Source organism: Xenia sp. Carnegie-2017, unplaced genomic scaffold (assembly GCF_021976095.1).
Source record: "Xenia sp. Carnegie-2017 unplaced genomic scaffold, XeniaSp_v1 HiC_scaffold_1, whole genome shotgun sequence".
Taxonomy (NCBI): Eukaryota; Metazoa; Cnidaria; class Anthozoa; order Malacalcyonacea; family Xeniidae; genus Xenia; species Xenia sp. Carnegie-2017.
This window is the reverse complement of record NW_025813402.1, coordinates 4,241,804-4,269,202: the sequence shown is the minus strand read 5'-3', so window position 1 is coordinate 4,269,202 and position 27,399 is coordinate 4,241,804. Positions and strand designations below refer to the sequence as shown.

The following is a 27,399-nucleotide window of genomic DNA, read 5'->3' as shown; positions in this document are numbered from 1 at the left end:
CACTGTCTTGTTGTTTGATGGTACTGTCCATGTAACGGATGTATTTTGTCGACCAATCAACATGAACCCACCACCATCAGTTGTCATGTCACAATAAACCTTTAATGAAAATAATCTCATCGGAATTTTAAATATTTGTTCACGCCAAAATCAATAAAAATTTTTAAATATATTTTGTAAACGAACATAATAAGTGAGTTGAAATAATGTTGCTCCATAATCTGTGAAAAATAACATTGATCTTATATATTCTTACCCTTTTCGGTTTATTTTCTCCAAGTGTTATCCAATAAAATCCATCTTTAGCTTTTGGATCTTTATCCAATATGATTGAGCAGTCGTATACTGGGTCAAAAAATTCTCCTGGAGAACTTGAACCTGTCAATAAACAATTGCGGTTATATAGATAATTTAGGCATCATTGAACTACTGAATTAAACCTTGATATCATATCTACCGTCTATTGTTCTCCATAAAAAAACACCGTTAACATTTGAACATATCAAGAGTTTAGGTATGTTTGTCGATCACGAACCAGCGTCATCTTTCACTGCTATTTTTATAACATAATCCTGGGTCGTTTCCTTTAACCACTTTGATTTTCTAAGGATAATTTCAATTTCTTTATTAGATCCGTATTAACGTTTTCGACGTTGAACTTATTATTTGCCAAAGTATCGGAAAGAAAAGTTAGTTAAAGATGTTCGTTAAGTAATTTTGTTTTGTTTTAAATACAGTCGGTTATGTTAGGCTTTTGGTTGGATTTTCGTTATTTTTGCCGTTCAATGAAGAAAATATATTAGTTTAGCCATTCTTATGTCAACAGACATTCAATTAGGATAAAATTCAAGTTCCAAGAAGCAAAACAATGTTACTATTGACTTTGTTACCACAAACTGAGGATTTCCTAAGATCCCAAGTAGGAGCGCGACAAGGAGATACAAGCTCTTCATCTTTTTGTTCTCTTCAATATGCCGTATGGAAGCTTTTGTGACCGCAGTAAATCTGTTTGTTTTTTGTTACCGTCCAAGGTGACGACCTCAAGGTGATAAGCATTCATCTATGGGGTGCCAAATATGGGTTTTTTGATTATCATATAACGATTTTTTGACACCATTGTTAGAACTATGTTAGAATTAAATTTTTCTAATGACCACATCTAGTACTTTCGTTACGGTAAATAATCAATTTTAATACAGATAGTTTATCAGCAAATAATCACGAGAAAATAACGAGTAAATTTAGTGAAATCAATTAACCAGATGACCGCAATTTGGTTGTTTAGCGAATAAGCTTTTTGGCACGGTGGCACGGATTTGATAAACAATTCATTACATTTTGGTATAGTAACCATTTCTAGAGCAGCATTCACTTTGGTTATCAAATAGTACGTGTAATTTTACCTAAAAAATGCCTAACTTCTATTAAGCCTGTCTCTATCAAACGCCTGGGAGCCTGGTTGCACAGAAGCCTGGATAGCGCTATCTATTGGATAGCGAAATTTTCAAACTTGTAAAAAGTGTTTATATTTTTACACAAAAGAAATTTTGTAATCTTCGAAACAATTTTTATTTCAGTGATTGTGCACAGTTTCGATCGTATATTTTTCTGTTATAAAAGATTTTATGAACGTTTCGAAAATTTGCTATCCAGTGGATAACGCTATCCAGACTTCGTGCAACCTGCTGGTGTCTATTAATGAAACGCCCTCGTGTGTGAATTCGATCGTAGTCGTTATCTGTAAAGACCCGTGCAATTGACTTTTGCTGAATCACACGATTGACACGATATTCTCTCTCGCACGTTTTAAAAATGGCGGATACAAGTAAAAATTTTATTAAAGAATAATTTCTTTTTTGTATGATTCTCCTATTTTAATTAAGAAATAAACTAACTTACAATTATCTTGACTCCTTTTTGTCAATTGGAAAAAAGAAAGGCAAGAAAAGACAAAACCATGTTACTTACAACATTTTTATCTAATGACACATCAAAGGGTAATGCGAACAGCGTGGTGTATGCTGCCAAACCAAATACTTCCACAAGTTGGGCAGATGAAAGTGAAGATCTTCCTGTTCATGGTACGTATTTTTATTCATATGTTAACATGGTTTAAATCACAAAGTGACCATTCAACATCTTGATCTTGTTTTGCTAACAAATTGTTATAAATTCTTTTATGGTAAGTATTTCTTGTAGACTCGTGTTGTGTTCACCGAACGTTCTCTCTCTATAATAGCTTTTTATGACACGATTTCCATGCTGGATAACGAATTTTCAGGCTATGAAATCAATATTAAACTTTTGTGTTTGTAATGGCTTTCAACCAGATTAGGTGGCCCAATGCCAAGATTAGCTTACGTCAGTATTCAATGACATACCTAGTTACACAACCAAGTAATTTTGGACTTCAATGCTAATATATATATGTAATAGCATGGTTTTGAGTGCAATTTGGGAAAAACATGCACAAATAAGTTTTTCAAATGCTCAAAATTGCACAAGTTTGAAGGACTACGAGTGCTTGTTTTCCAAATTGCACGCGAAACTATGCTATTCAGTATTAATAATATACATGAAAAATTTCTCAATTCCCTTGATTTTTAATTTCAGCATATGTACATGTCAGCTGGCCAGTTATTAATATAAACTGGCTCATATTTTAAATTTGTTCGATCAGTATTTTCACATCACCATAGCTTTCACTCATGCAGCTAGAACAAGGTATCTTGTTTTAGTAGTGTTTGTATTTTTGTCCAGAAACTTGCAAATGATGAACTGTTGGCGGTAAGCCAAAGAAAAATCTACTTAAAACTTATGCCAGCCACTGTAATTGCTTAGTTTACAATAATGAAACTTTCCTGCCTTGGAAATATTTTTATCTTGTTTTGCTCTTATATTACTTCTTAGTTTGACTAAAAAAGAAATTTGCCCTGGTGTTTTGTATTTTTCCACTTGTATTTAGGAAAAATTGCACTGCTCTAACAAATCAAATTGAGAAATTTTTTTTGTATGCTATGATAAAATTTCCTGTTTTAAAACCACCTTCAAATTTGCCTTGGCACTTTATTGATGTGAAAATACTTAACATTTGAGGGTTGCAAGTCACCTGCTTTTCATTGTGAGCATTTAAATATTATTTTTAGTCTAAAATTCTGCCTTCATGTTAAGTAAAATCTAGTTAATGCATAATTTCCAATCAGTAAGCATCTCTCTATTTTACATTATATATTAAAACATTAAACATGTGTATTGATAAAATTATTTTATTGAAGGAAATGTTTCCTGGACTGATCCTTATGCTGAACCTAAAAATTACAGCGTTTTGTCTTACCTACTGCTCCACGATCTGCAAGGGCTGGTAATATTGATATCTTCCATACCTAAGGGTCCACCATACACAGCTTTTTCTTGGTAATTTACCATGCGATGTGGATGAAGATGATATTTTCACTTTTTCCAAAGTGTACAGGTATTGCAGTTTGGATTCTTTTTTATGCTTACAGTTCGTATTTATCTTTTTGAAAATTTACTAGTTCTTTACAAATTCATTGCAATTATCTTATTATCTAAATTTATAATTATTTCATAAATCAGCGATGATTGTTGATTTGCAACCAATTTTATTAGATTTAACAAACAATAATCACTGCCCACACTGGCTGGAACCCACAATAGCATTGATGAAATGTTCTTTAATCTTATTGTATCTCCTACATGGTTGATGAAAATCATCATTTAGTAAGATTTGTAACTCTTCTAAAATTTTAATCACCCCAGCTCTTGGGGACATCTTTAACCAGTTAAAAATGTGTTCTTCCTGGTTATCAGGTTTTGTGAACCTTCCTTTCTCTGTTTCATCCAGCTCTGTCCATACAGTAGAGCCTTGCATAAACTATTAGTATGTTTATACTATATCAATTCATATTTAAAAGTGACCTGCTTGTTGCATAGAATCTATTTGTTACATAACATACTATTTTTCATAATCTCTGCTTAAGAAGTAAAGTTTTATGCGTAATGTTAAATTTTTAGGTGAAAGATGTTAGTTTGCCTCGAGAATCAGAAAATGGAAGGTTGAAGGGTTTTGGTTATGCAGAGTTTGATGAAATGCATGTTTTTAAAAGCTTTGGAACTTGATGATCGGGTATAAACAACATTTGTAGTCTATGTGCATTTAATGTGTGTGTGTTTACTTGTGTGTTTATCTGCATGTGTAGTTTCATTTTAACCAGCATCTGTTGCTGCTTGTGTATCTTCGCGCGTTTACCCTGTGTGTTTACCTGCATTTATACCAAACAACTGCATTTTTACCTGTGTTTTGTACCTGCATGTATTTTTTATTAAGAATCTACATTATTATATTTTCTTGGCTACATACTGTATATTTTCATTGTTTTTTAGTGTTTTCATGGACAAAATTTTTTTCTCGTTAGCCATTACAAGTGTTTTGCTGCATGTTAACCATACTAAAAACATTTAACATCACACAAACTTATTTTTTTGTTAAATATAAGTAAAGATGCAGAAAAATATTTTGGCTTTACCAATAAACTTACATAAATTTTAGACTTTAAAGGGAAGGCGTATTCGCGTTGATGTGGCTGGACAAAGTCAGGGCACTGGTTAGTTGTTTTCAACGTCAGATAAAACTTTTATAACAAATTTTATTTATATCAGTTGTCATTTTGTTTTGTATAATGCTTTGACGTGAGGAATATTTGGTAATATGAGGTTGTATTTGGTGATATAACGTGTGGTAAAAGTTATCTTTACTTTAGGTATTGCTTTTTACTTTTATTTTAATTTTTAGATAAAAGAAAGACAGCAGAGTTCGTGATCAACCTGCTGAATCTGATGGGGATTGGCAGCTAATCAAAGAAATTATGCTCCTGTTGATCGCGATTCAGGAATATGGACTATCGTGATCAGAAACGAGGTTTTGGAAATGGTTTTCACCAATGAGGAACGCAATGATGATGACAATGGCGTTCATAATGAAGAAAGGGATGATTATGGTGATAGAAGCTATGGTGGTCGACAGGGATATGATAGTAAGGATAGAGATGGATATAGGGTGGTGATTTTAGAGATAAAAGAGGAGGTCGTGATGGCAATGATGTCAGGGGTTATGGAGAAAGAGACAGACAGGGATTTGATGAGCGAAGGTCTTATAACGACAGGGGCTATGGTGATCGAGATCGACGATATGGTGATCGAGATCAAGTTTAAGTGGTCGAGGACTCCGGAGTCGAAATAGAGGATTTGGTGATCGAGATCGTGGATTCGGTGATCGAGATAGGGATATGGTGACAGAGATCGGGGTTACGGCGACCGAGATAGAGATATGTGACCGAGATGCAAGTATGCCGAGATAGGGGTGTATGGTGACCGAGAGGATAGGGGGTAATGGTGACCGAGATAGAGGGTATGGTGACCGAGATAGGGGGTATGGTGACCGAGATAGGGGATATGGTGACCGAAGTCGTGGATATAGTGATCGAGATCGGGGATACAATGACCGTGATCGCGGTTATTCTAACCGTGATCGTGGTTATGATAATCGAACATCAGGATATGGTAATGGCGATCGCGAATATGATGACCAAAGTCGAGGATTTGGCGAACGGGATGGAATCTATGGAGATAGTGGTCGAGGATTTTCGAATAGAGAGAAGAAATTTAGAAGTAGAGGGTTCAGTGATAAAAGATTTGGAGATCGAGAATTCAGTAGAGATGGAATGTATGGTACTGATAGAGATTTTGGTGGTGAAAGAGGTGGTAGGGATAGGCCATTTGATGAACGTGATGTTGTTAATGATTCTGGTGATCGATCAAAGATTCGGAAGATACTCAAGATCGTAGAGATGAGTCCAGGTACTTTTAACTATTTATTATAGTTGTAGTAGTGATATTAAGTTGGATATAAGGTGGTATTAGTTACCAAACTTCTGTTATAGTTTGGTGCAACCAGTGTGACCATATGTGCAAGTTTTGCCAGATTTGGTCGGATGAGCTTAAACACTCCTCCCAGGTTGTGAACTGCAACTATATATAAAGAAAGTGGGGATAGTCTAAGCTCGTCATTCTAAATCTAGTAAAAATAATGCATGTATTGCCATACTGAGTGTAACTCTACTGGTATCAAGATTGTGTGAAGAAACAGGAAAACTCCCTAAATTTAAGTTTCATGTTTCTGTAGACCAGACGATAAAAGAAGTGGTGATGAACCCAAAGATGAAAAAACGAGCACGTAAGTTCTAAATCAACATAATTTACCCTCAGCTGTCACTTCAAAAACTGCACATAAAACATAAGGCAATGTGATTTACTTTATATTTTCATACGCTAGCATTCTAAATCTACTAAATCCACTCTATTTTCGAAAAATTTCCTGCTTTTATACAGAAACATTTCGTGCAAGAAATTTACTAATTTTTTGAAAGAGGCTGCAGGATATTTTCCAACTTTTAAACTTGTTGTCTCTCATACATTTGTCTTTTATGTGTGTTGTTGTTTAAGCAATTTAATTTCTTTGTTTTCACTTCAACAATTTTTGTAAATTTTGTATTCAGTCAACTTACGTAGGCTGTTATGTGAACGCACAAACTAAAGTTCGCCCAAGTTGTAAACATTTTATGTGTTGTAATCTATGGTGTGTATTCCATACTTGTAGCAACTGAGCGTCGACGTTTACAACTACAACCTCGAACAAAGCCAAAGATGATGATGTTTCAACTGGTAATGAGACTTCAGCACATCGTCTGCTATATTTGGAGGTGCAAAACCCGTTGATACTGCAACAAAGAAAGGGAGATAGCTGCTCGTTTGGAGAAACTGAATTCTGAAAAAGAATCTCGCAGTGTTTTTGATGGTGATCGACGTCGATTCAAGTCTAACAGCAGTGAAGATGGGAAAAGGTAAGAAGTTTAGATGATAATATGTGTTTGTGTTGTATGGTTTGATATCATCTCACGATTTTTAGGAACGCAATGACAATTGTATCCCAAGTCATACGATTTTAAGAGATTTTAGTTTGTTGTAGCAATTTTCATAAAGATTGTTATTTGTGTAGTCGAGACCTTTTAACTTTTTCATAAAAGAGTAACGTGAGGATATTTAGCTGTCATTTGTGGTGAAATATAGAAGGGGCAGTGATCGCAGCGGCGATAACGAAGTATCACGTGATGGCTTGAAACCTGATCGCGGGAAAGGACGTGGTAGAGCCGGGAAAGAAGTAAACGTGAGCCGAAGATTGTGGAACAAAGAAATTTGAGGAGCCAGAAGTTAAGGTGGAAAGAGCTTTTCTTTTCATTCTATCTCGTCATCATTTTTTTTGTAATTGTTTTTATTCTACAATTTTGTTTTAGGTTTGGGCTGAGAAAAGTAAATTTTCAGCTTTACTTGTTGAGGAAGACGATGTTTGATTTGGAAAGTGATGAAGACGAAGAAAAGAGTACCGAAACATGTAAAACTGAAGATAGTTACAGAAAAGGAGTTGAGACGAAAGATGATAATGATACTGAACAAAATAAAAATAGTCAAGAAAATGATCGTGAAGATGATGCTAAACAATGCTGAATCTTTACGCAATTTTTAATGAACATGACGCAAAATATCTTAATTTATTTACCACAGTAATATTTTATTACTTCGTCACAATACTTTGCATTTAATGAAAATAATTTAATCTAGCGATCACCACATTACTGATCATTAATATGTGTATAGCTTTTATTGCTTATTGAGGTAAAATGGAATTTTTTTACTTACGTGAAATCAAAACATAACCGCTTACTTTAAAACAGTGAGGCTGGCAATAACCCCTTCCACCCTTCCAGTAATAATTTCATGGTTATAGTCTTAATTTATATAATGAAAACAAATGTATAAATATGATCTCTTTTCAGGTTTTGTTATCCTCCCCCTCCCTCTTACAAAGACTTGTCGCTAACACTGCTTTAAATTAACAAAAAATATTCTTTTGCAAAAGGATGAAGTCCTGCTTGTTCAGACATGAAAAAGAGATGACAGGAACTGAGAGTTTTGTCAATTTCAATGTTGAAGTTTGTGAAAAGAATTATACAAGACTACCCAGAAAATTGATGTGTTTGATTCTTTGCATACCTGGATGGCTAATTTTAATATTGGGTGGTCGTGGCTGAATGATATGATAACAATATTAATATTTATTATTTTTATAATAGTTTCTCCTACTACTGTAGCTTTTTCATTATAAATGCTCTGAAAGAGTCCTTCCGTTTCTCCCCCGCCACCAAATTATAGGAACCTTCGCCCTTGGTCTTACTCTTCATGACCACATCTAGCGCCAGATGTGCAATTTTATAATTGCATTTTAAAGGTCAAAAAATGTCGAAAAATAACTTTACTAATCAGCTGATAGCCTGATACCAGTGGCTAATAATACAGTTTGGAATTGGATGATGTTTTTTGTCGCCGTTTTCGATTGCCAACTAACTAAGAATACGTCAGGAGGGTCAGGATCAAAATAAATTATTTCCGGGGGAGATGATCATCACTAACTTAACAGTATCATACGAAAAGTACTTCTCTTCATTCAATTGACAGATAAGATGTAACTGGAATTCATTGTCAGCGTTAAGCTTTGAGCTTGTTTATACAATGCAAGCGTTGAGCGAGGAGTAGCTGTGTAGAAAGGACAGCCTGGACACAGGACACCGGACAGGTCTAATAAAATATGTCAATACCTGTAAAGACATCAAATGCTGCTCCAAATTTGATGTCAATTAGTCTAAGTTTCGATCCAAAGATTATATTTGTTTTAAACAGATAGGTTAGTACAGTATTTCACTTGTTACACACGACCTGTGTCATAGTTTAGCTTTTCATTATGTTGTAGCATTGGAGTTTAAGACTTTAAAGATCTCTGTTTAGGTACACATTGCACTTGTGTAGAGTGCGTTTTATTGAAACATCAGATATAGCTTACTAAATAAAACTGTGTTCCTTTTTGTGGTTTTCCTAAAACTTTTACCAGTCGGTTTGATAAGGCATTTCTGGAAATGTAAGATTAGTTTTACATGTTTGTAGATGTCGATCGTCCAGGATTGGTATAGTCCTGAAGGACTATTCCAAAACAGTCCTTCTCAGGACTATACCAACCTGGACGTCGACATTTACAAACAATGTAACGATACTCCTGGGTTCAAACCATTTACTTTAAGATTAGTTTTATCTAAGTTTGTTGTACCCACAAGTTTATTGATTACTTGCCAAGTATTCTACTATGAAATGTTTTGTCCCCCTCCCATGATAACAATTTATTGTGTTGTGGGCCCCACCCAAAAAATCACAGTGAATTGTTTTGTCCTTTGCTCTAATAGTCTCATATAAAATCTCCCTGAATTGTTGATTTGATTTACATCATTCAGGATCAGGATTTGGTGACTTAACTTCAATATGGCTTGCACATTATAATGGTGTAAAGAAGAATATTGCGATTAAGAAAACAAAACTTGATGTTTCTGACACCAAGAAAATCGACCTGATCAGTGTGAGTTTAACAACTTTTGTACTTTTAACTTTTGCAAAATCAAATAATCAGCTAAAATTAGAATTATTTTACATACACAAAGCAAGATAACTACATACATCTCAATTTTCTATTAAATAGCATGAAGTTTATCTTTCAAGAATCTTAGCTCACCTAACATTGTTGCAATGCTAGCAGCATTAGTTTGTGGTAAAGAATTATGGACTATTAGTCCATATATGGAATATGGTGAGCAACAGCTTATTATTATGAACAAAAATTGCTACATGCTTTTGTATTGACCAATTGCATTTGTCAAAAGTGTCTGAACATTAGCAGATTGACTAGAAGTGAACTTGCTATTTGGTTAATTGATCAAAAGCAGAAAATAGCTTCAAAATAATCTGAAAATTACCTCTCAATGAAAGCCATGGTATAATTTGCATTGTTCAGTAAATATATGTACCATAATCTTTAAATGTATAGGTTCCTGTGACAAAATAATAAAAGAAGGGTTTCCGCTAGGCCTGCCTGAGGCAGCTATTTTACTCATATTACGTGAAGTGCTCAAAGCTCTGGATAACATCCATAGAATGGGCTATGTTCATCGGTATATGCTCATTACATTTTATGGTGATATGACAGTTTTATTCTACAGCAATAATGCCACTTTTCTTTTCCACATAGTGCTGTAAAAGCACATCATATACTTATTGATGGAAATGGTACAGTTTGTCTTACTGGTCTTCGTGAATCTCATTGTCTTTCACCAAATGGTTTACAATCATGTGTATGACTTTCCTGAGGATGCTGTTGCATCTGTACCTTGCTAGCACCTGAAGTTTTAGAGCAGGTGTATAATTGTATCATTTGTTATAGAAGTCTGTTCTGTTTTAGCTCAAAGTTTGTTTAAAGAAAATGCATTGCAATCTTGTGTTGCGTTTAATTCCCCCTTATTACTAATGCAACGGTAAATTTCGTCAAAAGCCTTATATAAAATTACTCATTACTTGTTACTCATTACAGCAGTGATTGTATTGACATGGTACACATTCTGCACAGCTATAGATTTCAATAAACTGCATTTTTATTTCATCAGAACATTCTTGGTTATGATTATCGTTCGGATATATACAGTCTTGGGATAACAGCTGTTGAAATGGCTTGTGGTATTGAACCTCACAAGAATGTTCCTGCAACTCAGGTTACAAACACTTACTTACTACGTATTTTTACCCATATTTTTTGCATCTACAATTAAGTATTCATTTTTCATGGTGATTGTCCCTTACTGGTTTTATTTCTGCAGAGGTTTTCATTTAACCTCATTTTCATTTCTATCCTGATTGATTGCATATTTCTTTGTGTTCTTTTTCCTGTTTTAAATTTTCATTTACAGGTTTTGCTGGCAAGCTACAAGAAAACGATGTAAATCTTCAAAATTTGAACGATTCGCGTCTTTCAAGGACATGTGGTGCATCTGATTCAGGTGTAGGTGATAGTTTGGCGTGACGCGTCAAGGACGTCGCGAAAGCGTTGAAAATAAAGTTCTCAATGCTGTTTAGTGAGGTAAACTGTTTTATTCATACTAAATTTCTTTGCAAATGCTTAATGTTCATTTCATTACAGTTTGTTGATTGTTGCTTGCAAAAGAACCTAAGAATCGGTAAGTTTTATTTCTCAATAAACTATTGAATTTGTTTTTAATTTTCATTCTTTGGATTGGGGATATAGCAGTATCATATCATTTCACAACGAATTTCAAAATATGTTCATTTTAGACCATCGGCCCGTATGTTGCTCAATCATGCATTCTTCAAACAAGTGAGTTTTAAACTGATTTACTAATTCTCGAACCATGCTAGTTTAGTTTTCCTTGAACAACAATACATACGTTATACATACGTTATGAGAAATACATACGTTGTGAGAACTTTGTTTTTTACTAGAATTTTTAGCTCGCCTATGTGTAATAAAAGATAACCCAGCAAAACGAACTTTATCATCATTTCGCTGGTTTTATTGTAAATGCCAAGGGCTTTTATCGTTCTAACCTCTTTCCTCCAAACCAAACAGAGACACAATAGCAATAGCACACACACAATTCTATGATATTGTTATTCCACACATTGATAACAGAGCTGAAAAAATATTTTTCGCTGTATGACCACAAAGAAAAGCAAAAGAATTTCATTTCAGTTTCTCTTTAATTCTGACACCCATAATGTGTATCTAAGATTACCAATTATAATTTTTATTTTTAACTGAATACATTTTCCGATATATTTTCCACCTCTGATTGATTTTTATAAGTGCTTTTATTCTACCGATATAGCTACTATCGATATGAGTCAAATCCATTGCTGTAGAAGTGGGATATGGGGAGCCCCTTCTACCTTTGAAATGGGTAATTTTCATAATTTCATGGCTTCAGCTTCGTCAAGAGAGCCCCTTCTGATAAATTTAGTTCTACAGCACTGGTCGAATCACAAATTTTTCAAGCTCATTTTCATTCGAATTTAGTTCATTGTCATAATCTTTTAGGCCAAGGTACTTGTAAATTATGTAAATAACTTTTGTCTTTTCGATGGCTTAGGCTAAAAGAAAATCAAACGAAGTTTACCTGAACTGTTACTTCCTGTGCGTCCTCAAACTTTTGACAATGTTGCTATTTCCAATGGTAAGCACTGAATACTGATTTTATACTTTTATTCTTATTGACTTCTTGCATGGCAAAGAAGCATCTGATTGGCTAAGACGTTAGTTTGAAAGATTATTACTTCATACTTTTAGAAGAGATAAAACTGCAAACGTTTGCTCTGTGACCGAAAGTTTGGATAAACTCGATGTCAGTTCTTGGAACTTTTAAACTTTTATTTTCGTTACAAGTTTATAAAGAGAAGAGCGTGTTGTAATTAAATAAATCACTTAGTGATTTGAAATAAACGAAATTTGGGTGACGTGTCCTGTAAATTTTACTTAATGTTTATTCCACGAAGTTTATTTGGTGAACAAACTTTTGAACATGCAATAAAAGATCTTTAAGTAAAACTCAATAGTTCATTGATCGTCATTGGCTGTCTCAAAATCTTACTCGATTGTTCATTGACATTCATTGGTTGTTTAAAATCTTACTCGATTGTTCATTGACATTCATTGGTTGTTTAAAAATCTTACTCGATTGTTCATTGACATTCATTGGTTGTTTAAAAATCTTACTCGATTGTTCATTGACATTCATTGGTTGTTTAAAAATCTTACTCGATTGTTCATTGACATTCATTGGCTGTTTAAAAATCTTACTCGATAGTACATTGACCAATCTTTGACTGTTTGAAAATCGTACTGGATAGTTCATTGATAGTGATTGGCTGTTTGAAAACCGATAAAGCTGCATACCAAGGACATTGTGATTTCGTAATTTGAGTTTTGTAGTGAAGATATAGAATTGTTTTATACAACGTGTCTGTATAGGTATTTTGATTCAAATTGACATTGATGATTGTTCATTCATGACTAGCTTGTTTGCAGTTTGTTGCATTCTTAGTTAGACTGCACTTGCTGTAGTTGAAAATATTTTTCCATTGCTGTTGGTGCTAACTTTACTTATCATCGGTTCTTGAAATAAATCTTTTAAAGAATTGACACCTTTTTGTAACATGCTGACTGTAAATGGGTACGTAAAATTCTCAACATCTTGAACGCTCGAAATTGATTCAGCAATAATTGTGCAAAGTTTATATGACAAAATCATACATGTAGAGCAATTATATATGGATTGTTTGTAAACAAATACATATACATTTTGACTCTGAAGATGACTACCGCTAAGGTTGTTGAAACGTCAGTCAACAACAACAAAAACATTCCTTCTCAGGACTATACCAACCTGGACGATCTACATTTACAAACATGCAACGATACTCCGGGTTCAAACCATTTACTTTATATATGGATTATTGGTTTAAAATTGTCGTATATCTGAAGGCGTCTTCTTGAACGCCACACAAGTTACCCTTGAGTAAATTATATTTTTAGCTGCAAATATTTTGGTTCAACTAGTCGTACATGAAAAACAGTCTTATATATCTTTGCTAGAAACGATCTTATCATGAGAGTGTTGTAAGATACGTATGGTTTCTAAAAACGTCACCACACAGTTGTAACACTCACTGTTTAGAATGTGGCAAGTAGCAAATAAATTAATATTTGCAATTGCTTAATATTTTTATATTATCCTTTTTTGCACAGAATAGCCACAAAACAAGAGGCAACGTTTAATGGAAATTTTTCGATGATAATGTTATTTCAGCTTGGAAACCATGGATCTGGATTTCACTTTTGCAGGTTTTCATGCGTGATGATCACGCGAATTTCGCGCAGTGACTGAGATGAGCACGTGGTGTAAGTATAACTGACTAACTCCATAATAAAAATTTATAGAAATGTCGCTGTATAATTTTAAGAAAATTACTGTCGTTCCGACGGCTAAGGTAAGCAACAGCTGTTTAATTTTCAACATTTTTAACTGCGTTTTGATAGATTGTTCGACTATGTTTGTTTTAGGATTTTATCGATATTGTTTTATCAAAACACACAGAAAACACCGACTGTAATTCATAGGTTTGTCTTTTGATATGATTTTAAATTGATGAAACTTTTTAGACTGTGATAAAGTAGAAGCATATTTTGTAATATTCGTTGTCGGGCAATATAGTCGTAGATCTCGTGCAGATGGGGAACATCAAACATGTTTACAAATTTATCTTGACAAAACACGGCTGGAAGCCTGGGATGAAGGAAGAACTGTCTTGGGACTACTGAAGTTTAGCGGACACCTTCGACACTGACCCAAACCTTAACTCTATAATCCTAAGCAAAAAGCAGGCCCACTCTTTGCTTATAATTGCTTTGGGTGTCCGCTATACTGCAGTCTAGCCATTGTCTAATTTGACTTGATGTGCATAAAGTGTTGCCTGCCTTGGCAAAGGGACATTTGATCACTTTTTATCTTGGTGATAGAATAATGTTCAATATCTGGTTTTGTCAAGACAAGTTGAAGGATTTTATTAACTCCTGATCATCTTTGATTATTTAACCCTTCACTTTACAGTGTTGCCATATGATAGCAATTACCATTTACCAAATGAAATGTACGCAAACTTTTCAGAAAATTTGCCAAGTAAAGGGTTAGACAGGCCTTTAAAAACTACATTTGCACTTTAAGACTTGCCTGTATAAAAAATAATCCCTTACTTTCAAAATGACCAACTAAAAATTGTTCATTTGAACTGAGCTGTACAATTTGCTATGGTAATCCCAGAGAGGGAAAGTTGATAACTAAGAGAGAGAGAGAGAGAGAGAGAGAGAGAGAGGACTGGGCTATTTCTCCTTAGTGAACTATAGTGAATATGCTTCATTTATAAACAAAGTAATATACATGTGTATGATGTGTGTTTGATAATTGAGCTTTTGCAATTTGTTTCTCATTTCAGACACTATAAAATTGGTCGTATTCGACAGTTTTATATGAGAAAGATCAAGTTCACTCAGCAAAATTATCATGACAAATTGACACAGATTATAACGGATTTTCCAAGACTTCAAGTACAGTCATTTATATGTATTAAACTTCATAAAACAAATATAAGCAAAAAAGAAAATGAAACACATATACCATGGTAGATTTATTCTATAGCAGAATCATTGTTCATCCATAACCATTTATGGTTAAATACTTGATGTTTACTTTTTTTTAGGATGTTCACCCATTCTATGCTGATTTAATGAATGTTTTATATGATAAAGATCATTACAAATTAGCTCTTGGACAAATCAATACTGCTAGGCATCTGATTGACAAGTAAGCAAGTTTAGTAACTAGGTGGCATTTTTTACAACTAATATTTTTCTTACATTGTGAGAAATTCATTCATGCAATTCATGTCAAAATTTATTTAGTGTTGCAAAAGATTACATTCGATTAATGAAATATGGTGATTCATTGTACCGCTGTAAACAACTTAAGCGTGCAGCACTAGGAAGGTATGAAGAATTAGCAAATATCATTTAAACAATAGTTGTTCAAAATAAACATTAAATATTGTGTGATTTATTATACAATTTATTTATTTTGTTTACCTTTCAGAATGTGTACTATCATGAAGAAACAAAAGCAAAGTTTGGAGTATCTAGAACAAGGTTGTGGCAATGAACCATTGTCATATTGCAAATACACATTTACCAAGCTAAATTTAAAATTTGTTTTCAGTTAGTCAGCATTTGTCTAGATTGCCAAGCATTGATCCAAATACAAGAACATTGTTAATTTCGGGTAGGTTATTGTCATTATTGTAATTTGAAACTCCTCAGATTGAATAATGAGTTACCAAGGTTACCAAATATAGCTAAGAAAAGTCAGAACTGACTGGTTAAAATATTTATGTCATATTGAAATTTTTGTACTCTTTGCAGTTTCCCAAATGTTGGTAAATCAAGTTTTATAAACAAGGTAGACATGCAATTTTTCAGGACTTGCAAGTTTCAGTGCAGTTTTCTGTAGAATGATAAAGTTTGAGGGCCACACAATGAAAACAGTTTTAAACTTTTAGATAACTTCGAGCAGATGTTGAAGTTCAGCCATATGCTTTTACAACAAAGTCATTATTTGTGGGTCATACTGACTATAAATACTTGAGGTGGCAGGTAACATTGGCTTAATTAATAATATTTCCTGTTTTGCAAGCTAATGATTTTAAAATGGAAATCCAAATTACTTGTAGGTTGTTGATACTCCTGGAATCTTAGATCATTCTCTTGAAGATCGTAACACCATTGAAATGCAGGTGATTGCAAGAAGAGTTCATTCAATTGATCAATGAATGCAACATATGTAGATGATGTGTTGGTTTAATTACCAATGTTGCTGTGAATTGACTACAGTTGTGAAAATATCCTCTTGAATTTTTATGTATTTGTTCAGGCTATAACAGCCCTGGCACATATCGAGCTGCAGTTCTTTACTTTATGGATCTATCTGAACAATGTGGTCATACTATTGAAGAACAAATTGATTTATTTACAAATATCAAACCTTTGTTTGTGAACAAACCAATAATTGCTGTGATGAATAAACTGACATTATCCGTCCTGATGAATTGTCTGATGAAAACAAAGAACGCTTGCTTATTTCAAGACTGAAGGTAACTTTCCAATTGGCATTAGAATATTTATTTTCAATAAACAGTTTTTACCGTAAACGACAACTTTTTTCAATTTTTATTGCAAACATGTTTGACAAACTTATGCCATCTTCATTGCGGTATAATGAATGAATATTTGAATCGAGTTAATATAAAGTAAATTTAAAAAAGTTGTCGTCTACGTTAAATGCATCATTTTAATCGTGCAATTTCGAAATTATGAAACAGTTTTTTACATGCATTTCATTAAACAGCGCTGTAAACGTTTCATTTAAACCAACATTGTTGCACAACGTCACTCCTTTTAAGTTTGAGTTTGTTTTGAACCATAAAGTAACACACAAGCTACAAAATAGAATTTCTGTTACTCCATTGTTCATTTTCTTTAGGCATTCCAACCGTGTGCACGAGTACAGTTACAGAAGAGGGAATAATGGATCTCAAAACAGAGGCATGCGAACAACTTCTTGCTTTGCGTATCGAAGCAAAAATCAAAAAGTAAAAAGCTGATGGTATTCTCAATCGTATTCATGTTGCTTTGCCAACTCAACGTGACGTTAAAGAGCGACCTCCTTGTATACCTGAGGCGGTATTGAACCGTAAGAAAGAAATGGAAACAGATGTTGGTCCAAAGAAGAAATTGGCGAAGGAACTCGAACAAGAACTGGGTGATGATTATGAGATGAATTTACAAGAACATTGGATCTTAGAAAATGAGGATGAGAAGACTGATTTAGTTCCAGAAATTTATCTTGGAAAAAATATTTCCGATTTTATTGATCCGGATATTATGAAGGTGTGTTGCGTTCTGTGATTTGAGGCAGATTATATTGATGAATGTTGGCGATTTGATCACTCCAGATATTATATAGATGTGCTTAGTGTGTAATTTAGTATTAATAGTTTGGCGATTTGCTTTCATTGATATTATTTATTTACTCACAATATTCAAATATATGTTTTTGTTTTGTGACGACTTGATGCAGTTTGCTGAACGTCTCATGTCTATTATCAAATTTCCATTGTTGATTTATTTGCTGTTTACTATGTAATTTTTATCTATTTTTATAGAAACTTGAAGAACTTGAACGAGAAGAAGAACTTCGTGAAGCTGCTGGTGAATACAATAGCGACATGGTAATATATTTGTCCGTAAACTTTGTTTTATTTCAAAGATTAAAATTGTTTTCCTAATTGTCCAGCTGTTTTACGTCTACGTATATGCTAAATCAAACAATTTCTTTTTTGGCAGGAAGAAGATGACGAAGAAACAAAAGAAATCAAAAAGCAAGCGGCCGAGTAAGATTTTCATCGATTATATTAACAGAAAGTAGGCTCGAGATAATTTATAGCTATATTTTAACAAATTGTGTATCGTTTTTCTTTTGAAGCAAAACTATCTCGTTTGACTTCTTATGTTTTGTCTTTTGCAGAATTCGAAAGAAAAAGAAACTGATTGTTCAAGAACATCGTCTTAAAAAGACATCTAACCATGCAAAGCTTCCTCAAAATCTACGGGCTAAGGTTTGCTTTTCAGACACGTTTCGTGTGGTGAACGGATAACAGTAATTTAGCCGTTAACTTTGTCTTACATGTTTCGAGTTTCTTGTCAAATGTTCTTACAGACTGACCAACTGTTTGTACGTTAATTTAGAGGACAATGTGACTTGTCGTATCATTTTGTTGAATTAGATTTTGTCATAATCTAGTCGCTTTCCACAAGAGCGAGAAGACAAAGTTTGGCGTCTGATTATATGGAATGGGATAGCGAACAAGATGAATCTATGGTACTTGTGTTAAGGCGTATTTTTTTTTCTTAACCCTTCTCCTCTCTAATCATAATAGAAATTATTTATGTAATAGGATCTGTATTGACATTGGTTAAATTAAGTATTATTTTTGATTAATCAAAGGAAACTGGTGAAGGACGAACAGCGAGATCACGTACTCCAGCTAGCCGTAAAAGAAAACGAGAAGATACGCTTAGCATTGCACGTAGCAAATCAAAACAACCTAGAGATCAATCTGGTATTGTTAACCCTGAGGTATGTATAACAAGTCCAATGTACCACTCTCTCGTTATTTTTGTGAATTGACAAATTTTGTGTTTTTTTCTTAGAAAAGAAAAAGCGAAGAAAGAAAATGATGAAAACATCTCAAAGAAATATGAACAGAATGGGCAAAGCTGGTGAGTATATTTTCATACGTTGATTTCATGGCGATTTTCCTGTAGTCTTTAATACGTACATTATTAGAATGTTGATGTATGCTTATTTTAAGGTGAGTCCGACCGTCATATTGGAAGCAAAAAGCCCAAACATATGTTCGCTGGAAAACGAAAAGGTGGAAAAACTCAGAGAAGATAAAGTCGTTATTTTAATTTTTTACTTTAAAAGTAATTTATTAACCAAACGCAATTCTGAATGCAATGAAAGTTTTTCAATGAAACGTAATTATATATTATTAACTGCTTGCAGGAATTATTTGGTTTACATGCAACTACATTTTGATCTATATCATATTTAGTGTTAGGAATTTTGGTGATTTTGTGTTGACGCATTTTCGTTTGGCTGATTTTATCAAGTTTCTTGTTTCTCGTTTGTAAAGTTGGCGATTTGACTGTGAATGTCATGACTAGCGTGCTTTAGTTAATGCAGTCATGAGTCTTTCTGTTGATAAAGTGTGCTCTTTGAGTAGTTCCATTATGAGTTGAAAGGTGGAGTAGAGTAAGACAGATGATGAATACGTAGCTAGCCAATACCTAAAGTTGCCCTTGCTAACATGTAGATACGTATGTAGTCCATTCAGTAGTGATAAAAGGTAGTTAAAAATTATACTTGGTTGCTAGTAAGGTTTGCCTGCTGCGCTCCGAGTGCAAATAGTTTCAAGAACGCATGTGTCTCGTTTTTAATGGAAAATTAAAATGGTCCACGTTTTGTGCTTTAAAATTATCCTTTTTACTAAGCTATCCATTTATCATTCAATGTTGATTAGTGGAATGCATGTATTAAAGTTACATCACTAGTGGTAGTATTTCGTACGTTGTTTGGAACCGTAGCAGGACTTTATTTGGGGGTGCAAATCCTCTCAAAAAAGCCACATGTTATGCACGCACTATTTGATGTTAACATTTGTATTCTCAATACAGAAAGACAATAATTTGGGAGATTTTGTGGGGTGCCTCCTTGGCATAAATGCTTGTTGACTGTTTAGTTTGGTTGAATTGGTGGTTATCTTTATTGCATTTATATAACAACTTTATCTTTATTTCATTTAAAATGTATAAAAACTTTAGTTTAATTGAGAGACCTCTTTGCGTAACTAGTTGTAAAAACAGCGGATATATTTATTATTTATGTCTCTTTAGAGACAATTGAAGGAGTGGTTACATTAGTGCTTTTACACAATTTATTTGTTTTGATTCATTGATTCAAACGTTGATTGTTTGATTTGGAATGTGTTTTTGTTAGTAATCAAAAATTTTTTTCAACACAGAACTGAGTGTGGTATTTGGGTAAAAACTTGATTGGCATATTCTCCGATACGATATATTTTTCAATTGAAAGACAAGATTAAACTGGCCTGCTGGCGAACAATTGAGTTTCCGGTTTTCTTGCAAAATTTGACATGTGTCTGCCGCGTTCAGCTTGTAAACGTTGGTCGCCCAAAAGATTTTCTTCTTTCATTGATTATTGGATAGCCAAAACCAGCGAAGAGCTTGGTTTGTAGAAAGGTACATAACATTTTTCTTTCACGCGTTTTAAGTTTTGTTTAGTTTGTAATCGTCGTCGACACATCGAAATCGTCGTTTGTTTTGGGTGATTTGATCTTATGATCATTGAAGTAACAATAATATTTTAGGTCTTTCAAGATTTCATACTGATATATATTGTCTTTAAAGCAAACTTTTTCACAGTTGTTTAGAGTAAACGAACTTCAAAATTTGCGATAATCGTCAATGTGGTCATAGGTCAATGAACATTTTGATTTTGACAATGATGACATTGGTTTCTTCTCGATTAATATACTTTTAAAATAACATTGAAAAGAAATTTGTCTTTACCATTTTGTACGTCTGTTGCTGTTTTCTTTCAAAATTTTCGAATAATTCTGTAACTAGTTTTATTTACATTAAATCAAATTGAGTTAAAAGACAATTGATCTCCTCAATTATGTTAAGCGAACACAAAAACTGTTCGTATTTCATTGAAAATTACTTAAATTGTTGTTATAGGAATGTTTTCACCTAGGTGTGAAACGTCAAAATGGCTGTACATGACAATTGACAACGGCAAATGATAATTGTATTAATTATAGTTTAGCATTTGTTTTACTCATGTCTCTCCTATTTTATTTCGTAGAGAAATGTCGCGTTCATATTCTCCCAAGTTAGACAGGCCAATGCCCATTTCTGTGGAAAGTATCAATTATACCGATGTTGCCCATTTCAAAGAACTTGGAAAAATGTTTCATGGCTTAAGAGAAAATGATGAACTCTGTGATATAACACTTCTTGTGAATGACAAAACCATCAAAGCTCATAAAATAATACTTTCAGCGGCAAGTCCCTATTTTAAAGCCATGTTTACAGGTGTGCAAGTCAAACCAACTGGTTGTTTAAATGTTATATTTGACAGTGAACTATATCCATATAAACTAGTGTCCTAGATTCAATTAATACTTCTTCACTGATAAATTTTATCATGAAGCACAAAGTACACAGTTGAAGTAAATCTGGTCAATTATGTTATGAAATGTAAAAAAGCTTGATGTCTTTAAAACTTTTTCAGGTGGACTATCGGAATGCAACAAAAATTGCATTACCATGCATCAGATAGATGGCAATAGTCTTGTGCAAATAATTCAATTCTTTTATACATCTGAAATAAAAATCAACAAAGAAAATGTACAGAATCTTTTGTCTGCTGCAAGCTTGCTTCAAGTCTCCAGTGTGCTTGATGGCTGTTGTGAATTCTTTAAGCGAAATTTAAGTGATGACAATTGCTTGGGTAAGTCTTTAATGATGAATGATATATTTACATGTTTTTATATGTAGAACATTGAGGTTAGTAGAGTCCTGAGAACAACTGTGGTGTTGAATGACATTTTAACTACCTTAGCAGTAGTCATCTTCACAGTCATTTATTACCATTAGGCAAGATCAAATAGTTTTTTTGTTTATTTGATATGCAAATGGTATGTATAAAGAATGCCATTTTGACAATCTGATCTTTGATTATTAGCAACATCTTCATGCTACCGCAATATTACTGAATTATCTTTTTTTTCTTTCCGTATATTTTGGTGATGGAAGCTGTGGTCGAGAGAATGCTTACATGTATATGTTTTTACACATGTTTTAGGTATTGCAAACTTTGCTGACCAACATGCATGTTCTGGTCTTCGTGAAGCTGAAAAATTTGCCAAAAGAAATTTTATAGATGTTTTACAAAATGAAGAGTTTATGCATTTAACTCAGCGCCAGCTATCAAGATTGATTTCTGATGATAATTTAAATGTGCAGTGTGAGGAACGTGTTTTTGAAGCTGTCCTAGCTTGGATAAAATTTGATCCGATAATCGTCAGGTAAGTTTCCATGGTGTGGGTCGAGATTATTTCACTAGTTTATTAAAAGTTTGAAAAACTTTTTCTGTCTTTCAAACTCTTATTTACAAATTTTTCTCTAATCTTTTTACATAACATTTTTCCTTGATAGGACCATGCAAAAGATGTAATGAAAGAAGTGAGATTTGATCTTTTATCGGCAGAATTTCTCTTCGATAGAGTTGGAAAAGAGGAAGTTATTGTTTCTGACAGATCATGCATGTAAGATTATTTGAGCAAGAAGATTTAACAGCCTATTTGCTCAATATGAACTTGTCAAAAAGACCTACGACGTCAATTATTGATATTTAATATTTTTAGATCTTATCTATTGACTGGCCTACGCAACGTAACGAATAAGACTCCTGTTTCAAAACAACGTCGACCAACATCAGATCATCAAGTCTTGTATTCTGTTGGAGGAATGAGTAGAAGAGAAGCTAGTAAAAGTGGTGAAAAATTTGATCCTAAAGAAGGAAAATGGACACCAATTTGTAAGCATTCGTGAATTTCATGGCAACCTGTAATCATACTTTTTTTTTAGCTTTCACAGTAAATCTGCTTGAGATATTAGTTGTTTTTAACAAGTTTTAATACGTATACTAGTTGATTTATTGCGCTATTCATGGTGTAATACATATGTACACATAAATAACGATGTGAACGGCTGTGAATGTACGTGAAGTTGTAAGCTGTAGTTGGGAATGCGTTTTACACAACATTTGCACGGCCCCGAAGGCCGAATCCCTCACTTCTGTAAGGCAAAAAGTTCCCTTTTTATGACGTTTTAATCGTATTTGTCCTTACTGTAGGCTCCATGAGTATCTGTCGCTGGGGAGCAAGTATGGGTTCAGTAGGACCTTATCTCTATATTTGCGGTGGTAGCGATGACTCGTCACGGTTGGATACAGTTGAAAGGTACGATCCGTACAATGACGTTTGGGTGCAATCTGAACCCATGCTCTCAAGCGAAATGGAGTTGGTGTGTGTGGTGCTGATGGTAAAGTTTATGCTATAGGTAAGTTATTGTAGTTAGTTGATGTAAAAATTAAATTTGAAGTTTGCACTATATAGCTGCTCTCTTGAAGGGCTGTTTTCAACAGTGTCGCTTGATAGATGTACATATACGTAAACCTCAAACGAAAAATAACTTTGTTGCATGTCAAGCAAACATGTGTTGGTATTCAACGAATGAAATTCAAATCATAATTGTAATTCAATGATTGTAGAAAAATTCGTTTTTGCAGTGAAAACCATTTAAATGCTTCAAAAATAAATGAATTGTATCTTAAGTTAGTTAAGCATGCTTGGTCAAATAGTTTTAGGAAGACCCATTATATTCAGTTATAATACAAGTAACAATATTTTTTATAGACTCTTTACAGAACTCTATCCCAATCCTATCCTTAGGTCTATCTCTAACCCTATCTCCTACTTATTGTAATATATCTGTACAATTAATTTACATGGTTATTTTTCGACAATTTAGGTGGCTTTGATGGCTCTATGCCATTAAATACAGTTGAATATTATGACACCCGATGTCGTTTACCAAAATGGATGAAGATGGCTTCAATGAACCAATCGAGGTTTGGTGTAGGATGCTGCGTCATGGATGGTGATGTATATGCTGTTGGGGGATCAGATGGAACAAACCTGCGAACTGTCGAAAGATATGACGCTGACTCTGGCGCTTGGAAATTACTGGCTCCAATGGTAACTGCAAGGTAAGCTTATACCAATGGCTAGTACTGCTTATTGATGGGCGATACCAAGAATATTGATTCGATTACGATACGAGCTACTTTACGCACAAAGTATTGTAGTAACGATTACTCAAATTGCTACTTATTGCGTAATACTTTTGTATGTTTTCTATTCGCTAGAAAGCCTATAGCTCATTTCTAGCTCATCCAATACAGCATATTTGAAAATCAATAGTACACTAAATACTAGTACTAAAGGGAGGAGGGGTGACTTTATTTTTGTCTAAGAACAAATTTTAATGTTTTTGTGGAGAATGTCGTGCTGACTTTAGTTTGCATCATGTTAACTTTTCGGAAGCATTCTTTTCAAATAATTCCAGACCTCACTTCAGTATTAAAGACATTTTGCTAAGGATGCATTTTTAGTGCACTTTTTATTTTGTTCATAAATTTTTGAACTAATTTCATGGTTTGACTCACAACATCTAATCTCATATCAAAGCAGCAAAAAGTGAATTATTTATTATCTAAATTAAGTTTTTCAATGTTTCAAATTCAGGTTACGTAAGTTACAAATGTCTAGTAAGTTAGGCACATTGACAAAGTACTAAAGAACAGTTACTTACAACTGTAGGAAAATGGCATGCTTTGACAGTCTGATAGTTATGTGTGTCAAATCTAATGATTTGAAAACTTGCAAAATAATTCCATGTCACATCAGGGTGTGAAATTACGGCGTGAGAGTTAGCTACCCATCGATTTACCGGCATAACCATTTTTTCTTGTACTTCCTGGATTTTCGTTTTGAAAATTAATTTGGTACCAAGAAAAGCCGTTTGGTTGAGCAAATACTCATCTTAGCCAAATGTTGTTCCGTGGACCGGTGCTATTTTGCGATCTCTTTGGCTTAGTAGTTACATGGGATATCATTACAACTAAATAAATTACTACTTTATTGATGTATTATCAAAAGATGTTTCTTACCTAGAAAACAAGTTGGAGTGGCAGCTTTAGGTGGTTACGTCTATGCAGTTGGGGGTTGTGACCACACAACAAGATTTAGCTCGAGAGCGTTATGATCCAACTAAAGATGAATGGATCGAAGTTTGTAGTATGAGTACCACGTAGCGGTTTGGGTGTAGCTGTTCTTAATGGTTTTATCTATGCTGTTGGTGGTTATGATGGAACATCATATCTTAGCTCAGTTGAAAGGTTTGTGTTATAAAGCTACTACTAACTAATCAACAAAATGTGTAATTTTCTACTCTCTGGCAAAGATTTATCTATCAAGTCTTGCCTTAACCTAAAGATAATTACTCCACAGTCAAAACATTTTTTGGCCAGAAATGACATTTTTTATAAAAAGAATCGTAATAGAAATTAGACAGTATTTTTTAATTATACTAAAATTTTCATTTTTTTCAAATATATGGGGTATTTTAGTATTTTTAATGGGGTGTCGCTGAAAATCTTAGGGTAGTTAATGTATGACAAAGTAAGGTAGTAAGGATTTATGGGCAGTAGAGTATGTAGGGCAGTTTAGCAAATGTAGTGTACAAAGTTGAAACATTGCTTAGAGAACCCAGTTCCACTGTATTACTGTCTTTACTGATTTGTTTTGCTAAAATTGAGGGATTAAAATGTTTCTTAGAGGCGAACAATTTATTTTGGGGTGATAATATCTGATAATTGGGGGTAGTATCTAATAATTGAGGGGTGTCAACTGATAATTAGGGGTGGTATCTGAAAATTGGGGGATGTTTGATAATTGGGGTGGTGTTTGATAACTGGGGGTGGCAAATGATAATTTGGGGTGGTATCTGATAAATGGGAGAGGTGTGATGATTTGGGGGTATCTGATAATTAGGGGGCATCTGATAATTAGGAGGCGACACCCACTATAAATTTTGTCTGATTGTACTCTAATTATTTTTATAGTGTACCAAAACCAAAATACCCTAGATTTTACCAAATAACTATGAAATGCACATATTTGTGAAGATGGACCTTTTAAAGCAATTGTTTGATTCTTTTACAGGATTTATTTTGATGACCATGACATTTCAAAGTATTTATTGCACTTTACTTTGCTATTAAGGTATGATCCCTTGTCTAATAAATGGTATAATTCACCACCAATTAGTCAACCACGAGACTGTGTTGCTGTATGTGTTGGTTCATTGCCACTCCAGCAGGTAGTAAGCTGACACCAACATATCAACTCAAGTAATCCAGTAATTTGTTTGGTGAGTAATTTTCTCGGTCTCGTTGAGAATGCAGTTTTCTTGTCATCTTCTAATACAGAGTATATTTTAACAGCTCTCATATTGAATAGTGATATTGTGGGATCAGGGGCGCTGGAAGCAACCATTAGCCGCAGGGGTGGCCATTTTGAAAGGGCACCTATTTTTACATTACGTTTGTGTAAAATGTTTGCCAATTTACACTTCGATGAAAGTGTCAAAGCGTGCATTAAATTTCCCCGACATCAGTTTTCCTTTCCTTTATTGTTAATGCAATTATGCAACCTTACCCATCAAATTTTATTAAGCTTGTACTTTAAAGTAGCATTTTATATTGATGGTGAAAGGCAAAAAGTCAAATGTTTTATAAAATACGTGCTGAATTACCACTAAACCACAGACACACCAGCTAACAAGACTTCAAATTAGATGAAAATTGAAGAATTTGTAAGTGGGGAACTTACATATCGGGAAATAAGACATACGTCTATTTGTTCAAAATGTAAAAAGGGTAACATTCTGCCCCTGTGCTGCCCCTGCACTACTCGGGCAGCAGGGGCAGCTGCCCCCACCACCCCTGTGGTTCCGGCACCCCTGTGTGGGATTTGTTCATACATTTAGAAAACAGATCTTTGCCAGTGGCATAACACTACATCTTCATTATCAAGTCCCCAACATATGGGGAGTTACATACAACAAAAACCTATTTTAGTGCATTTTTGAAGCATGGACATATTGTAGAATGTGGGCTTTGATAGAATTTGATATTACTTTTTACTATGTAAAGTTCTGAGGCTGATCAAGCATTATCAAAGACATATGCAATAATCATCATTAGTAAACAAACTTTTCAAAAACACTTAATTTTATTAAAATTGCTGGTGAAATGTTTTAGCCAAGTATGTAAGTAAGCCTGAAATAAAAATACATTTAAAATAGAAGAAAATGTTAATTGTAGATATGAATAATTTACAGTTTGTAAATAGTTTGAAATTGTTCAAATCATTAGTAAAACATTCTATTTACCTCAATACAATCTGTTTCTTATTAATCAAGAGGCTAGCTTGTGCTCTTCTTTAAACTAACTAACCGTTCAATTCCTACATTGTGTGTTGTTGACAAAGCAACAG

The 27,399-nt window shown here is 33.8% G+C and overlaps 1 protein-coding gene, 6 long non-coding RNA genes and 2 pseudogenes across 7 annotated transcripts; 7 read left to right on the top strand and 2 right to left on the bottom strand.

Annotated features, from left to right (window-relative positions):
• Window positions 1-48: 48 nt before the first annotated feature.
• LOC124435207 lies at window positions 49-539 on the bottom strand. The gene is made up of 3 exons (XR_006944991.1): window positions 458-539; window positions 257-378; window positions 49-99 (listed from the first exon to the last, which is right to left on the bottom strand). It is a non-coding gene; the product is annotated as an uncharacterized LOC124435207 (long non-coding RNA).
• Window positions 540-545: 6 nt separating this feature from the next.
• LOC124435229 lies at window positions 546-2,074 on the bottom strand. The gene is made up of 3 exons (XR_006944994.1): window positions 1,969-2,074; window positions 891-1,060; window positions 546-603 (listed from the first exon to the last, which is right to left on the bottom strand). It is a non-coding gene; the product is annotated as an uncharacterized LOC124435229 (long non-coding RNA).
• Window positions 2,075-3,447: 1,373 nt separating this feature from the next.
• LOC124435264 lies at window positions 3,448-4,849 on the top strand. The gene is made up of 4 exons (XR_006944999.1): window positions 3,448-3,472; window positions 4,036-4,147; window positions 4,571-4,625; window positions 4,814-4,849. It is a non-coding gene; the product is annotated as an uncharacterized LOC124435264 (long non-coding RNA).
• Window positions 4,850-5,306: 457 nt separating this feature from the next.
• LOC124435187 (U1 small nuclear ribonucleoprotein 70 kDa-like) lies at window positions 5,307-6,905 on the top strand. The gene is made up of 3 exons (XM_046985135.1): window positions 5,307-5,877; window positions 6,203-6,253; window positions 6,677-6,905. Exons 1-3 carry the CDS (start codon window positions 5,385-5,387, stop codon window positions 6,793-6,795), a joined length of 663 nt encoding a protein of 220 aa, XP_046841091.1. The 5' UTR covers window positions 5,307-5,384; the 3' UTR covers window positions 6,796-6,905.
• Window positions 6,906-8,536: 1,631 nt separating this feature from the next.
• Window positions 8,537-10,839, top strand: LOC124435241. Its single transcript, XR_006944996.1, has 6 exons — window positions 8,537-8,815; window positions 9,414-9,535; window positions 9,656-9,763; window positions 10,001-10,124; window positions 10,202-10,367; window positions 10,614-10,839. It is a non-coding gene; the product is annotated as an uncharacterized LOC124435241 (long non-coding RNA).
• Window positions 10,840-11,037: 198 nt separating this feature from the next.
• Window positions 11,038-12,487, top strand: LOC124435221. The gene is made up of 5 exons (XR_006944993.1): window positions 11,038-11,083; window positions 11,144-11,180; window positions 11,296-11,338; window positions 12,111-12,194; window positions 12,308-12,487. It is a non-coding gene; the product is annotated as an uncharacterized LOC124435221 (long non-coding RNA).
• Window positions 12,488-13,929: 1,442 nt separating this feature from the next.
• LOC124452094 lies at window positions 13,930-18,812 on the top strand (annotated as a pseudogene).
• A 40-nt stretch (window positions 18,813-18,852) lies between these two features.
• On the top strand, window positions 18,853-19,192 carry LOC124435257. The gene is made up of 2 exons (XR_006944998.1): window positions 18,853-18,904; window positions 18,997-19,192. It is a non-coding gene; the product is annotated as an uncharacterized LOC124435257 (long non-coding RNA).
• Window positions 19,193-20,135: 943 nt separating this feature from the next.
• LOC124435196 lies at window positions 20,136-27,060 on the top strand (annotated as a pseudogene).
• The last annotated feature ends 339 nt before the right edge of the window (window positions 27,061-27,399 follow it).